The sequence below is a fragment of the Pinus tabuliformis genome, chromosome 4_2 (genome assembly GCF_031772625.1).
Source record: "Pinus tabuliformis cultivar Carrire ecotype Pingquan chromosome 4_2, CPIR1, whole genome shotgun sequence".
Lineage (NCBI taxonomy): Eukaryota > Viridiplantae > Streptophyta > Pinopsida > Pinales > Pinaceae > Pinus > Pinus tabuliformis.
This window is the reverse complement of record NC_142304.1, coordinates 131,761,625-131,778,508: the sequence shown is the minus strand read 5'-3', so window position 1 is coordinate 131,778,508 and position 16,884 is coordinate 131,761,625. Positions and strand designations below refer to the sequence as shown.

Genomic DNA, 16,884 nt, shown 5'->3' with positions numbered 1-16,884 from the left:
TTGTTCTATTCGCGGCGCAAACAAAACACTTCTTCGACGATGTCTACCGAGATAAACAAAGGTGAGCGGCGACGCTCGCCAACTCACATAACTTTGACAAGAGAATCCTGTACTAGAATAACCCCCTCTTCCACTCACGGACGGGGGTACAGACTAGGCATATTCTCCCGCGGAAACCTACTCTATACCCAAAGTTTTCCTGCCGAAGCAGACCAGGATGCATGCCCCCTGGGTTTCAGTTATATCCCTCCGAATTACTCGCGCTCATCGGGAGGACGGACTGGAGATTGAGACATTTCTTGCGTGAAAAGACCATTCAGGGATGGTATATGACTATTTGCTCTGTATGATCCGGGAAATGAAGGCTGGTCCACGAGCTTGACCACTCTTCCTTCGTGCGGAAAACGCATTACTCTAAAGAGTGAGGAGACAATGGCTCCTATGCAATAAATATAGTCTCATCCAAGGAGTAGATTGTAATTTAGGGGTCCTTGAACTACCATTACGTTCAGGTGAACGGTTTTCCCTCTCAATGTTATGGGCACATCGGGAAGGATCCCTAAAGGTCGACTGGTTCCTTTATCAAAGCCTGTCAGATTTCTCATCTCAGGCAGAAGCGATGGCGAACCAAGTGCTTTCCAAGCAGTTGAGGAAAGGATACTCACAGAAGCCCCCTCATCTATGATGGTACCAGCCGTAACCATTCTATATATTTGGACGATAATTCGGAATGGTATGCTTGCTGGTAAACAGGGTCTGCCTAGTTGATTCCAGTCGAAGGAGACAACTAGGTTGCTTGGAGGTGGGACCGAATAGACGGCCGGGTACGACTCTGACGAACTTCCTTCCTGCGGTAAAGGAATGGGTAAATTTCCCCCATGTTCGTTGGAGTCTGTGATTATGAAAAGAATTTGGACGGTGTCATCCTTGTTCTCTTCAGTGATTGTATCATCTGAAGATGAAACCTCTGGAGGCAAGACCAGGTCAACTGCTGCCTCGACCTTTTGACTTTCATCTGGTATGGATCCAGATGGTTTATCTTCAATGATATGTGCTTCAGCTGACCACCTGAGCGGGCCAGCCGGATTTTCAACTAGTGACGGACTCGGCAAGAGTTTTTTATATCCAGGAGGAAGTCGTAACGGTGAAACTGGACGATCATCCAAAACTCTTTTAGCTTCATCTAAGAAGGGACAACGGTGGACGGCATGATCGCCTTCGCACAGTTTACAAGGAAACCTATATTTCCCTTTTTGTCCTGGGGCTTCACTTTCACTAGTTGACGGTGTGCTTTCAACATGATCATCAGAGGTTGACGACACCGGGTTGTGCAATCTAGGAGACCAGTCCCTTAATATCCGAGGGATGCAAGGACAATCTCTGTGAAAGTGGTCTCCTTTGCAAATGACACATGGCGATTTAGGCCTGGTCGGTGCAGTGTGTGGATTTTCGTTAGACGACACTCATTTTCCCCCATTCGCCTTTGGCTCCTTCTTTTTCTTCTCTTTCTTCTTCTTTTCCTTCTTCTCCTTAGGAACTTGACTTTTGGCCTTACCAGCCCCATCAAGCGAAGAGGAAGGAGGAGAGGAAGAATTAGAGGAAGTAGAAGGTTGGTGGGCAACTCTGGACTCGTCTAATTGCTGATTCGATTGTTCAGGAATAGTGGTGTTCTGAACGACAGAGGTTGAGAAGAGCCATACAGGCAAACCAATTGTCAGTCCTGGAAGCGACAATGTGGCCATATGGGGTGCACCAACATCTCCCCAAGAGGAGAAGGGACTAGGATTTCCTCCAAGGGGAATTCCTTGGTTGGTAGACTCCATTTTCTCAACCCAAGATCAACGTAGGAAAGGGGTAATGAATATTCCGTTTAAAATAAATTTTAACATGCTTTGACACAACTTGTTTTTTCAGTTTTTAAGAGTCGAGAAAAAACAAAAGATGACTCTAGTCTCCTTCGATTTTTAATGAGCCTGAAGTGACAAGTGCTCAGATGGACCTTTTCCGTTAAGGAGTCTGAAAAGGAACGAAAGGGACTGCTCTGGAGATCTAGGTAGAGGGAGTACCAAACCAATCACAAAAGTGCAGAATACTTTTTACGGTACGGCAGTCAATCTTCCCGAATGCTGTGTTCAGTGCATTGCAATCGATAGGGCGGCAGACACGGCTTCCTATGGATAAAGGATTTAAGCCTATAGGGGTCTCCCAAAATATACTCAATGGTACGTGGGAGCATAAGTCCGTACTGGCACTTATCATCTCAAAGTGGAGGAATCACCCAACCATCAGTGAGGACAACAGTTACCAAGCTTTACGACACCAGAATACGTCTCTAACCTAGACCTCTAAATGTTGTGTGTTAAGTTCCAAAGCGTTGTTAGATTCATTGAAATTATTTTAAGTTGATCTTGCTTATGAAGTTTGCCTTTTCGGGTTCACCACGAGATGTAGATGTAATTCCTGAAATGCAATCTAAAGATGATAAACAAAATTTTATCTCTTTTATGCAATGAAAATCCTAGCTACTAGGGGAAAAGAAAGACACAATCTTTTCACAAAGAGCAAAGAGCACACTGTAAATGCACTTTCCTAAATCAAGCCAAACAGACTGTCAATATGCAAATGCACATGCATATATTTGTTTTCGACTTTCTTAGTATTGATGCTAAAAAGAAAGTTGATGTACAAATCTGAATTTGCTTTCAAGCGACAAACACAAACAAGCTTCTTTTCAAAATCAAAAGATAAAGACGATTACGACACTTTACGATTTTGAAATGAACACTCATTTTTGACACTAGAAAATCACAAATTCAGACCAAAGGCAAAAGTAAAAGTATAGTCGACCATCAACAGCAATCAAACTTTCTCCTATGATCGAAATCGACACTTGTGACAGATCTAAATCAAAGGACGACAGTACGACTATTCTACTTTTGCAATGGAAAACTGTAAACGACTCAACAAACACACAAAAACATCTACAGTTCTTTTGTACAAAGGAGGCGGAATAACAACAAGGAAAAGGGGTTTTTAAACAGACATATACTGATCACAGGCTGCAAAATTCAGAGACAAAACTGTAAAGAATGAAGCACAAGAACCTCAGCTGCACAAGGCTAGTCTGATCAGCGCACCTGTAACACAGAGAAACTGGATTGCAGCGCAGGTTGCCCTTTCGAGAAGTGCGCTGAAATGCAGGAACTCTTAACAGTACCTGCGCTGGGCCAGAAACGAGAATCTTTCCGGGTTCTGGGTCACGGTTTGCAGTTTAGTCTTTGGTTTTTGGCCGAGTAAAAGCAATCAGTAATGCACAATCAGGGGGTAGATCTAAGGAGGGTCTAAGAGCTATCACAAGGGCAATCAGATCATTTGTGAATCAGCTGTTCAAATCATAAACAAATCCAGTGAATGGATTGAAGCAGCAGATGTCTACTTTGCATTTGTTATGACAAATGCAGTTCGAATGCTACTTATAAGTTTATGAAACAAACAACAAAAGATACACAAACAAACTAATTAGACAATCGTCCCCAGCGGAGTCGCCATTTTGTTACCAGGAAAGGTGTCTATTTAGAACTGCTCTATTCCACTAAGGTGTGACAGCTGCCTTAGAAACAAACAGAGAAAACTACTTTTGTATTTCCTTTATGAATTAAAGATAGAGGGGGATAGAAAGAACTGACCTGTGTCTTGCGCTAATCCTTTGATCCAATCCCTCTCTTCTTTGACAGCTTCTAGCTACCTGCTCCCTTACTTGCCCAGCTTCACCAAGTACCTGTAAGATCACAGAAGAAGAAAACTATACAAAGACATGGATCTATATTCATAAACAGCTTAGGATCAGATTTAAGCTAACCATACAAATGTAACAAGCATCAATGATACAAAAGCATGGAGGAAAAACTCAAATAGTTTTTATTGATATACAAGAAGATCCAGGAGGAGTTACAACCGATGATTCCTGACCCAGCATCAACCTTCTAGCAAAGAAGCCCCTCTTCACCTCCAACAAAGCATAAATCACCCAATACTATGATATCTATCTCAAAACCAACAGCAATTCCTTACAATGTGCAAAATTCCAGCCTCTGGATCTCTGGGATGAGGGATCCATATATAGATGTATGCAAGGAGGATGAGTCATCTTGTGATTTGATTAGTGTCTTCTCTCTTTCAGTTCTTGCTTCCACTTGGAGACTAAAAGCCTCTTACTCATCCTTGGTCGAATTCAATGAGGCAAGTGTCATAGGAGAAGATTCTGGAAGCTTCCATTGTCTTTCCACCTCGCAGAATGGCACTGCCATTTGTCATTTCCCGCTCAACGCACCCTCATAGTGCATTTAGGTGCATTGCAACACACCTAGCTAGTGTGTTTAGGTGCTATGCAACGCAGCTAGCCAGTGGAGCAGCTGAAATGATCCTGTTTTGACTTATTTTGAGCAGTTTCTGGTGGAGAACTTCTGGGAGAAGCTGTAATTTGTTGACCTTGTTCCTTTAGGGGTTAGAACAACACTTTTAGGGACTTAGGAGCCCTTGGTTTATGGAAATTTCATGCTTGGAGCTGCAAGGCACAAAAATGTCTATAACAATAACTTCTGGGCACTGATTTGGTTAAGTCCAAGCCTATGAATTTTGGCTTCAAAAATTCTTGGCAAGGTGCCATTTCGAATTTAAAGTTCTTAAACCATCTTTCCTGGCCTCTTGGTATCTTGGTGACTGCAGATATGACCTCAGGAGAGATTGGAATTTCTAGCACTCCAACTCTTGAATTCAAAACAATGAAATTGAAAGAAAAATCTTTGGTTACTTCAACATGACCACCTTGAAGTTTTTCACAGAATCTCCAACATCCCACTTATTTGAATGCATGTTCAACTTCTCTGCTTCTCATGAGCACATCTAAAACTTCAGGCTCAGCTCTAAGACACTGGCCTGATCTGTGATTTTTCCTTTCTTCAGACATGCATATGAAATCCCTACAAGGAAACTTGAAGATAAACCTACACTGTATTGGTTTGAACACTACTCGCTTGAATTTGAAATTGAGAACTGCCTCGCTTGAGCTTTCGAAAAGTTCTAATGAGTGCCATCCTTAAGTTTGCCAATTTTCTTCTTATGCATGAAAGGAACACAGGAAAAACCAAGACTAACTCACCTCACCTTACTTTTTGAAATTTGAAAGAATGCGTATAATACATCTAACAAACCTAATGATGAGAATGAATGGCTACATCTGATAGGCATGGTTCAAGGACTGAAACATGGTGATGAAACATTAACGGATTTTGATGGAAAAGATAGTTAGACAAGATCTGGCACAAATCACCGATTTTGTAGTGCATCCAGTGCAAATTTTGGGTTTTGCGCTACGAAATCTCCTAGTTACGAATCCCTGTTTTCGTAGCGCACAGTGTGTATTTTTATGAGTTTGCGCTATGAAAACTCCTAGTTGATTTCATAGTGCATACCAACTTTAAAATAGTATTAACACATGACACCTATGAACTAATGTGGGACTAATGATAGTTAAAACGAAATTGTTGACGTTATTTAACAATGGGAACAAGAATCTATCCTATGTTTTAGACTCCCTAAACAAACAATAGAAATGACTTCACCAAGACTAACTTACAACTTTGAAACCATACAAGTTATCCAATTTTTTTTTTAGTGATAACAGTGGCACCACTTGGGATAGTGTGCCCTTGTGGTACACTAAGAACTTGCAGCTCTAGTGCTTCATCCACTTATGATAAACAGAAATTTATTTGACAAGCATTCCCTTTAAGCTTCTTGGGCCTTCACCTCGGGCTTAAGCCTTCTGTTTCAACTTGTCTTTATTAGCAAAAAACTCATAAAACACATGTATACAATGTTATGAGTAATTGGTAGTACTTCAAAACTGATAATGCTTTAGGAACCTACCATTAACAGGTCCTCCAGCATATGATCCTCCATTAATTTCCTGCAGAATGTAAGTGTTGTTTCCATGGAAAGAAGCAATCTAATAAGGACCTTTCCACAAATTCTCAAACTTACCGTGCTTGTCTTTTTCTTCGATTCTGGCCTCCCATTTCAACACTTTGTCATGGATCTGGAAACTAACTTCTTTGATATTTTTATCAAATGTATTCTTGATTCTGTTCTGACCGTGTTGATGACTATCATATACTTCATTTCTCTTCTCCTACAAGGTTATCAGCTAATTGATTCTCCTTTTAATGGCATTTGGTTCCTCTTCTAGTCCTTGTATTAGTTTCATTATCGGTACTCCAAGTGATGTTGGAAATATAGCTTTAGCACCATACACTAATTCACATGGCGAAGTGCCAATAGATCTCTTTGGACAAATCCTATCAGCCCACAAGGCATACTTCAATTTCAAATGCCAAGCTTTCTTGTTTACTCGCAACACCTTTTTAATGATCCTTACAATGCTTTAGTTTGATGATTCAGCAAGACCATTCCCTTGCAGATAGTAAGCAGTAGAGTGTCCAAGAGTAATGTGATATTGGTGACAAAAGTTAATCATTTTCTTGGACTTAAAAGCTTGAGCATTATCAGTTATAATCTTCATTGGGCAACCAAATCTAGACAATATGTTATTTTCTAGAAAAGAAATAATTATTGAATCATTAGCTTGCCTGGTTGGAATCACCTCTATCCATTTGGTGAAGTAATCCATTGCTGTGAGAATCCAACGATGCTGTCCTGATGAAGGAGGATGAATTTCTCCAATAAAATCCAATCCCCATGGCTAGAAAGGCGACTCCACATATACAGGAACCAAAGGCAAAGGCACAAACTTTCTTCTTCCTTCAAAAATTTGACATTCATGACATGCAACCACCCTTTTGTAAATGTCTCTGAACATAGTTGGCCAAAAATATCTAGCTCTTAAGATCTTATTTGCAGTAGATTTCCAATAATGGTGTCCACCACAATCGCCTTTATGAAATTCTTCAATAACTCTATCAACTTCTTCTTCAAGGAGACAATTTAACAAAATCCCTCCTACATCTTTCCAAAAGAGGTTTTGGTCATATACAAAATATCTTAAGGACTTTAGCTTGACAAATGTTGCTTTGGACTTTGTTAAATTAGCAGGAACTTTATTATGCTGTAGAACAAAAGCCACATCCTTGTACCATTCTGAAATCAAGAATTTCTCATTGATTTGGACCAATTCTTCCTCGCTTTCAAAAATTTCTGAGATTTCTGCATTCACATTTATGTCAAGACAGTCCATATTTGACTGAGTCATTAGCTTTTCCAAGCCTTGACCCTTCACCAATTGGGTAGGTTTGATGTCAATGTCATATTCTAGAAATTTGGCTATCCATTTCCCCTTTTACAATATGGATCTACTTGTGTTAGAATGTCTTTTATTACAGCACTTGGGACATATGCCACAATATGAGAATGTAGAACATAGATTACGAAATATTTTATAGCTTTCACCAAGGCATATGCCTGCTTTTCTAGAATATTATACTTCAGTTTAGCATTTGATAATGTCCTACTAAAGAATGAAATAGGTTGTTCAGTACCTTGAATTCCTTTTTGTAGCAAAACTCCAGCAATTGTATTTTCAGAAGCAAATGTAAAAATAAGAAATTCTTTGGAGAAATCTAGACTGATGAGTACTGTTCTTGTGTAAGTGCCTTCTTGATTTCCTCAAAGGATTTCTTTGCTTCAGTTGTCCACTTAAATTCCACTCCTTTCTTTAACATCCTTGTTATATCCTTGACTATCTCAGCAAAATTAGGAATGAAGTGCATAACAAAATTCACCTTTCTAAGGAAAGATTGGATCTCTTTCCTACTTCTTGGTAGATCTAGCTTTTCAATAGCAATAACTCTATTAGGATCAGTCCTAATTCCTTCTTTAGAAATAATATGACCAAGTAGCTTGCTTGATGTTAAAGCAAAGATACTTTTAGTGGGATTAAGAGAAATACCAAACCTTCTACATTTCAGCAGAATTCTTTCGAGGTGCTTCAAATGATCTTCTTCTCTCTTTGAAAAAACTGTGATGTCATCAAGATAAACAACCACTGATTTATCCTTTTCTTCAGCAAAAGCAATATCCATCACTCTTTGAAAGGTGGCCCCTGCATTCATGAGACCAAAAGGCATCTTGGCATACATGAATGTACCCCATGGTGTTGTGAAGGCTGTCTTCTCTTGATCATCCGGATGCACAAGAATTTGATTGTACCCTGAGAAGCCATCAAGCATAGACATTCTTTGTGAACCAACAATATTTTGTAGAATTAAATCCATCTTGGGAAGAGGATAGTTGTCTTTCAATGAAGCCTTATTCAAATTTCTGAAGTCAATACAAATTCTGATCTCTCCATTCTTCTTCCTAACTGGAACCAAATTTGCAAGCCAATTTGAGAATCTTATTGGGACAATGATTTTTGCATCAAAGAGTTTCTTAATTTCCTTTTCAATTAATGGCATGAGAAGAGGATTAATTCTTCTTAACTTTTGTTTGAAAGGTTTATCATTCTCTTTAATAGGAATAGTATGTTGAATAATAGAGGAATCATATTTTTTTTAATCAGCATAGCTCCAAGAAAAAACATCAACAAACTTTTTCATCATCTCGACATATTTGGCTTTCATATCAGCTGAAAGAAACTTTGAGATTTTAATCATCTTAGGTACAACTGAAGTCCCTAAATTGCAGCTCTCTACTTCCTCCTCATTATCCTGTATCTTTGGGGATTTGAACACATCATTTTGATCGAATAACTTCTCAAGAGGAATAAGACCTTTTGGTATTGAATTATTTTTTAATTGTAAGACTTTAGAATTCTCTTTTGATTCAACCAACATGTTTTGTTGATCCACTTGAGTGCTTTCAAATTCTTCTTTTAATTCAATGAAATTCTTTACCTGTTGATCATCTTCAAAGACTTGCCAATTGGTGATGTTATCTGGTATAGATGGTCGATGACGAACTTCCACCTCATACTTTTCAGAAGAATGGATAGGAATGTCAAACAAACTTGTGGAAATATCAATTAAATCTGCAATGGAGTTTTGGTCTCTAGTTTTGATAGTGAAATAATATGCTTGAAAATTTTCCAACATATCTGACACTAGATTTCTGTATGCTCTCATTCTTACATCCTTTGTTTGATAAGCACCTTCCACTTGTTTCATAACCAACTCAGAATCTGCAAAAATAGAAATGTTTCGAGCCTTCATCTTTAACAAGACTTCTAAGCTGGAGAGCGAAGCGATTAGGGTTCTGAAAGACTCTGTGACGGCGCAGACTGAAACCCTCTGGATCCACTCAAGAACCGAACCAGGAAACCTGTTGCGCGGCAGCGTTGCAGGGTACTAGGGAAGGAAAATGGCAACCCCGCAGGGGAGGGCGTCAGAGCCCTCCCCCAGCGCAAATATCTCGCTGCACGGTCCTGAACAGGATATTGTTTTCGGATCCATCGACAGGGAGACAGTGAATCAAGAGCATAGGTATCAGCAGGGAAACAAAGGAAAAGAAGGAGGGAAGGATAAGGCCAGTACTGCTCAAGGCAATGGGGAGAAACCTGAGGAAGCTCCGAGAGCATCTTCGACCACATGCAAGCCGATAGCCAAAGAAAGACCCAGAATAGAGCTGCCGGGACACAAGATTGAAAAAAGAATAGAATACATGCGGGATCATGCCCTCATTGGGAAGTTCATAGGGTTCTGGCCGACGGAAAGAGCCCTATATGGATGGATTGCGGCGAAGTGGAAACCCAAAGGAGACGTCACCCTGCAGCTAGGGCCGAAAGGCTTCTTTACTGCTATCTTTGTCTGTTTAGAAGACAAATACAGAATCCTGGGATCAGGGCCCTATTTTTTTAACTCGGCGGGACTGTATCTGAGGGAATGGATACCAAGATTTAACCCGGACAAGGAAGATCTCACATGGGCGCCAGTCTGGATTCGAATGTACTCACTCCCGGATGAATATTGGGATGAGGACATTCTCAAAGACATAGGAAATGGATTAGGGGAATATATCAGAACAACAGAAGAAACAAAATCGCGCAGGTATATCTCTTATGCCCGCATATGCGTCTTCATGCGACTAAATGAAGCTTTGCCAAAATCGGTAAATCTCTCTCACTTTGATGAAGAATGGGTCCAACCCCTGGATTATGAGCATGTCCCCTTCCGTTGCAGGAAATGCCACGCTCTTGGGCATCTCTTCCGGGACTGTCCGCTGAATGCCAAAGCCAATACTCCTAGCCCATCAGAAGCCCCAATCCAGGACGGCTTCACAAAAGCCCCCAGTCGACGGCGTGCGCACAAGAAACCCTCTAATGGGATTAAACCCCAGCAAAATCCTGCCCATGGCCCAGCCACAAAGAACAGCTTTGAAATACTCGCGAATGCCTCTGATGAGCATCCCTTGTTTCCTGAGACTACCCCAGCCCCTCCCTCATCTTCCTCCCCTCCCCCCCCTCCAACAGCCTCCTCATCCAAACCTCAATCTCCCATTATAACTCCTGTAATCCTCATTAATAGTCAGAAGGAAACGGAAGGGAAAGGCAAGGAAATGGAAGTTGACGGAAATCTAGATCCCCCACAAAACTCAGAGATCAATACGGAGGAAAGCAATCAAGTGCAACAAATGGAAGAGGAACCAGAAAGCATAGATGTGACTGGTTTAGACATTATAGAGCTGGAAATAGCATGCAAAAAGAAAGCATATGATAGTATACCAGAGAATCAACTCAACAAGCTGGAAGTGGTCATCTCCAGGGCCTTCAATCAGCATCAACTAGGCATACAGCCAGGCAGCCTATGGGACGGAAGCTTACCCCCAAAAGACACCAAGAAGAGAGGAAGAAAGACGGATCTTCAGCGAACGATCGAGATCGGGAAAATCCTGGTGGACTCGGGCAGGTATGCTAAGCTGACGAAGTACTACAAACCCTCCCTCAATAGTTAACCCATGAAGCTGGTATCATGGAATGTAAGAGGGCTCAATAGCCCAGGAAAACTCAGAATGTTAAAAAACATGATTAAAATGGAAAAGCCGCAAATGTGCTTTCTCCAAGAAACCAAATGTAACAGCACAACGTTAGGCAGCATTCTCTCCAAGGCTTGGCCAGGTTGTCGATCGGTCGCGGTGGATGCCTCTGGAGCTTCAGGAGGGTTGGCTATAGCATGGAGTACTCAAGCTATAGCTCTTTCAGATTTTCACGCCTCTCATCACCTCATCCAGGCTGAGTTTCACATCCTAGGTACGAACATCCATGGAAACCTCTCAAATGTATATTTCCCGCAGGATACAGCAAGTAAAATGGCTCTTCTTGATACCATAGAGGTCTTGAATAACAATAGAAGGCACCCGCTCTGGATAATAGGAGGGGACTTTAACATGATCACCAAGCTAGAGGAGAAGACTGGGGGCAGAAATAGAATGGAACAAGAAAACTCCCACTTCAAGGATTTCATTCAGAACACCTCCCTCATAGATATGCCGTTCTGCAATGGAACTTTCACATGGAGCAATCGCAGAGCAGGCAAGCACCAAATTGCATCCAAATTGGATCGCTTCCTAATATCAGACAATGCGGTTCACCTTGGCGGAGATCTCTCGGCAGCTATTCTTCCTCACACGGGATCGGATCACTGGCCAATTGCCCTCCACTGGCAAAGACCAGGCAACCTGACCAGAAGACCATTCCGCTTCGAAGAATTCTGGCTCTCGCATCCCTCGTTTAAAGACTTTGTCAAGACTACATGGACATCCTTCAACCCGCCGGAAGGATCAAAGATGTATCAATTCCAACAGAAACTCAGATTTTTAAAAAATCAACTAAAGAGGTGGAACAGAGAAACCTTTGGCAACATATTTACAGCACAGCAAGAACTACACAGGGAACTAATGGAACTTCAGCAAAGGGTTACCACAAAGGGGCACACTGAAGAAACTCTGGAACAGGAACAACGCATCCACAATCAACTAGAGGAAAGGAGGAAACAGGAGGAAATATATTGGAAGCAGAAGTCCAGAATCAGATGGCTGAAGGAAGGTGAGCGAAATACCAAATTCTTCCATAGAACCACTGTTCAGAGAAGAATGCACAACAGCATTCCCTACATCCAAAAACAAGGGGGGATAAGAGTAGAGAAGCACGAGGAAATTGAGGAGGAATTCCTCAATCACTTCAATCAGGTCCATCGGGAGCCTGAAGGAGACAGAAGTCAAGCTATTGAGAAAATAACTAAAAATGTGCCAAGGATCATCACGGAGGAGCACAATGAAATTCTCCTTCGCCCCATTCTGTCTCAAGAGGTGGATGAAGCAATGGCTCAGCTCAAGGAAGGAAAAGCCCCTGGCCCGGATGGTTTTACCACCACTTTCTTTCACACCTTCTGGGAGCTGATAAAGCAAGAGGTATGGAAAATTGTAGAAGAATCAAGAGCTCTCCACTGGCTGCTTCCCTCTTTAAACTCAACCTTCATCGCTCTCATCCCTAAAGAGGAAGAGTCAATTACACCTGATAAGTATAGGCCGATCGCTCTTTGTAATGTCATTTACAAAGTTATATCTAAAGTGATTGCGAATCGGTTAAAGCCCATCCTACCCCTGCTTATCTCTCCGGAACAGTCAGGGTACGTGGAAGGGCGACAGATCATGGACGGAATTCTCCTCACACACGAGATAATACACTCCCTCAAGCAAACCAAGCAGGCAGGTATGATTCTCAAACTAGATCTCTCTAAAGCTTTTGATAAACTCAGCTGGACTTACATTCAGCAAATGCTTACAGCCTTCGGATTTTGTTCCATGTGGGTCCGATGGATCATGAGTCTAATTACCTCTACGCACTTCTCTATCCTTGTGAATGGCATTCCCTCCCGCCCCTTTAAACCTTCCCGAGGAATAAGGCAAGGGGACCCCCTATCCCCCTTCCTCTTTGTTCTCATGGCTGAAGGTCTAGGGCGTCACATAAAAAATGCCCTCCATTCTCGTAAGTTGAAAGGCCTGTCTGTTCACAACACCCCTGCTAATTCCCATCAGCAATTTGTTGACGACACTATGCTTTTTGGCTACCCTTCTGTCCAGGAAGCCTCCTGCTTCAAATCCCTGCTTTCTGATTTTTCCGAAGCCTCTGGTACTAATGTCAACTGCTCCAAGTCGCAGATTTTTTTCTTTCACACTCCTCCCTCTGTCAAGACAGCTGTTACCCGCATATTGGGCTTTCCATCTGCCTCCCTCCCCTCCAATTACCTTGGAGCCCCTCTAACAGTATCAGCCATAAAGCATACCTCTTGGCGTTCTCTCCTTGAAAAACTCGAGACTCGCCTTAACCTCTGGACTTATAGATCTTTAAATTTAGCCAGTCGGGTCGTGCTCATCAAGTCGGTCCTCCAGGCTATGCCTCTCTATCTATTCTCAGTCCTTGCAGCGCCAAAGTGGGTGACAAAAAGAATAAGAAATCTCCAGCGTGGTTTCCTTTGGGGTGGCTCGGAAACCAACCGTAAATGGGCACTAGTAAAATGGGCCACTGTCTGCACTCCCAAAGACAAAGGTGGCATTGGTCTGAGAGATCCAGAGCATAGCAACTCCATCATGAGCGCCAAAATTTGGTGGCAATGGGTCACTAATCCAGAAAAGCCCTGGGTCAAACTATGGATAGCCAAATATGCCAACAACAGACCTCAGGAGGAGCTAATCAGGTTCACGCCCAGTGTCAAAGGCTCGCTCATATGGAATGCAACAAAACAGCACTTCCACTTAATTCAAACGCATAGCTTCTGGGAAGTGAGGAATGGCAGAATGGCAAGATTTTGGACAGATGCATGGAACCAAATGCCTAAGCTCAACAGTATTCTGCACCCAGCTCCAGAATTCAACAGGCAGGAGCAGCAGCAAGAAAAAATTCAACAGTTCTGGTTACAGGAAACGGAGAATGGCTTCAGAAAATGGAAACAAGGAAATCAGCTAATCCACAACACAAGCCTTCAAGACGCTGAGCAGCTGGAGAAGGAGCTTAGGAAAAGAAATATCAGACAGGACGAAGGAAATGATATCCTTCGCTGGGGTTATCTACCAAAAGGCACCTACACTCCCTCAGAGGCGTACAAAATAGTGATGCAGACCTCAACCCGCAAAACCCAGAATCTTCAAATTCTTTGTTATGCCAACATGCATCTTAGCCTTTTTCCAAAAATTCCCAAATCACTCTCTCCAAAAAGAGTATTTCTCTTCCTGTAATAAAATGGAATTAAGGCGGCAGCCGTATATTATAAGAATGAAAAGAATTAAAAGTCAACTACTGTTCTCAGGCAAAGCACACCATGCATAGAACTCAAACCGGCGCTCCTTCCCCTGCGCAAATAGCGTTTCCTCCTTGTATTCATATCGCCAAACCAGCAAATTCAACTCACACTGTCCTCCAATGAATTGCGTGCACATTCCGCGCTCCTTTTATCGCCTGCCAATTCTATATTTAACTAACAATGGATCTCTTAATTCTATATTCGATTAATAAGAAAAATGAACATCGCCATACCGTGCCGGGACTAATACATAATTTCTCACCATACGCAAGCGCACCCTCTTATCTTCTGGGAACGAACCTTGCTTGGGAATAAATCCACGGCCTTGAACAAATATGAAGCTAATAAGAAATCGGCTCATCGACTCCTCTACTCTTGTACTCAGCGCTCTGGGGAAATATTAATACTCGCTTTAATCACGCGTTTCTTCAATAGATAACAACAGCCAGATTATTACTACCAGAGACCTCCGCGCTTCATCAATTCGACAGCATTCACTTCGAGGACAGCTTGGATTAACCGACATTTCAACACACTTAAAGCTGTAATCAACATATCCGTGCCAAAATCTACGCATTGCAATAATGGAAACCTTGTAAAACTAATTCATAACTTTCTGCCTGGCTGTGCAATTGAATATGAAAACAGAGTATATGGGCTTGTGCGCACAGAGTTTTAACGCACACTACTCCTCACACAATGTAACGTTAAATAATACGCAACTGTAATGAGATTATACTGTGATGTCCATACCTTCTATTCATCCATTCATCATATGAAGTGTGCGCACAGCTTTTAATTAATTCTACAGGCACACATACTATAAAAAAGAACAGTATACGCACCGCTGGTTTTAAAGCACATCCAACTCTTTGTATTAGACCATAAATTATGAACAGTGCCGGAGATGTCTCCCTTATTACAAACAATTGCACCCCTCCAATATTGCGCCCCGGTCACTAGCGCTACAATTGACTCCAGCTCCACCTGAATGCAAACGGAAGCCCTTGGTCACGCACTCATGACAAAAGATAAGCCAAATCTGCCCATAAAAACATCGATGGATTCTGTAGCAAACATCCTTGTTATAAATAGAACATATGTGCGTCACTGTAGAATAAGACTCAAGCAATCCACACGTGAATTAAAGGAAAGGTGTCCTCAATGGTTATCACACACACAATTGCGCATAGGAAAATTAAGAACCATAATCATTTTAAGCAAATTCAAGGTCGTATGACATCGGTCTCTGCAACCAGAACCATATCTCAAAATTCATTAACCACAATCATGTTCATGCAAATCATACTTGTATTTACATAAACCAATATTTACACAACAGTTTTCTTCATGGCCAGATATGTAAATCCATGGCCCTTTTACAAATTGCCCGAAGGCTCCCAAAGAGAACTTCTCACTCTCACTCCTATTCTATCTAATTTTCTCTCCAAATCCCTTCCTATTTAAAATCATTAAATTAAATGCTCAATCCCTTAAAATCCTCAACAACCCCTAAATCTCTCAACATCCCTAAAGGATAGGTTTTTATCCCTAAAATCCTTCAATTCATTAAATTTCCTCATATCCTTTTATTAATAAAAGGATATTTACATAAATCCTCACCTTCTCCTATTTAATTCAAATTAATTAATAAAATATTAAAAATCATCACACCCCATATTTACAAATTAACATTATCACACCCCATATTTACAGATGGAGAAAAAGGTCTTGATGCTCCTGCATCAGACTCCCCATGTAAAAAAATTCATGACCACCTGGTCATAAGTCTCCTCCTGGATCCCAAATTTTATTTTGTAATCCTTTCGTGTTTGTCGATTGCTTCACTGCTGTTGTCTTCTAGGTTTCCATATTTTGTGTTGTAGTGCTCCACCTGCTCTGCTCTTGCAATCCTTCATTGTCATTCGCTTGTTGTCGTTCCTTTTCTTTCTTTCAGCTATCTTTCTCTGGGATGGTTTTACCATTAACCTCCTTATCAACTCAATTTCTTTGTCCAGTATGTCCTCTGTTTGATGATTGTTTCCATCCCTTGATTGCTCCTTTTCTGCGGCTACTATAAATGTTGTCTCACATGTTGCTCTAGCTTTCAATATGAATGTTGCGGCCTCCCAAACTTCCTTTCCCTCTGCAACATTCCTTTGTTCATCACCTGCAACTTCTTCCAAACCTGCAATTACACACAAATCATTAGTTTTAAAATCACAAGACCTTACGGTCTTGTTTGATGCTTCAGTCATCAAATCTTTGGGCTGCTTTGAATCATTCATATGATTCAACTCCTCTAGCTCATCATCACTTTCAAAAAGTAATGGTCCACTCTCTGGGTAACATAACGAAACTTCAACATCTTCTTCAGCATCTTCCTTTTGCTGTAGCTCAACTGTTTCGAGCTTCTCTATCCTCTGTCTGGCATCAATAACTTGTTCTAGTTCCCTTAGTTCCTTTATCAACTGCAAATTCACCTGATGATTCCACTTCTCTTGTAGTCTCTGCCATCTCAACTTCTTTCTCATGACATAACCATGCTTCTGGTTTTCCTCATTTCTTTGCAACATCT

The 16,884-nt window shown here is 41.4% G+C and overlaps 1 protein-coding gene across 1 annotated transcript; it reads left to right on the top strand.

The window, feature by feature from the left end:
- The first annotated feature begins 9,372 nt into the window (after positions 1–9,372).
- On the top strand, positions 9,373–14,241 carry LOC149168585 (uncharacterized). Its single transcript, XM_089424929.1, has 4 exons — positions 9,373–10,916; positions 11,088–12,052; positions 12,134–12,718; positions 12,959–14,241. The coding sequence occupies exons 1-4, from the start codon at positions 9,373–9,375 to the stop codon at positions 14,239–14,241; spliced, it is 4,377 nt and encodes a 1,458-aa protein (XP_089281055.1).
- Positions 14,242–16,884: the final 2,643 nt, after the last annotated feature.

Excerpts from the sequence above, each read along its gene's own strand:
- LOC149168585 (XM_089424929.1), top strand. The coding sequence starts at position 9,373 with ATGGCAACCCCGCAGGGGAGGGCGTCAGAGCCCTCCCCCAGCGCAAAT. Across the intron at positions 12,053-12,133 it reads AATCAGATGGCTGAAGGAAG|GGGGGATAAGAGTAGAGAAG; the intron begins GTGAGCGAAATA and ends TCCAAAAACAAG. Across the intron at positions 12,719-12,958 it reads CAAGCAAACCAAGCAGGCAG|GTCTAGGGCGTCACATAAAA; the intron begins GTATGATTCTCA and ends TCATGGCTGAAG.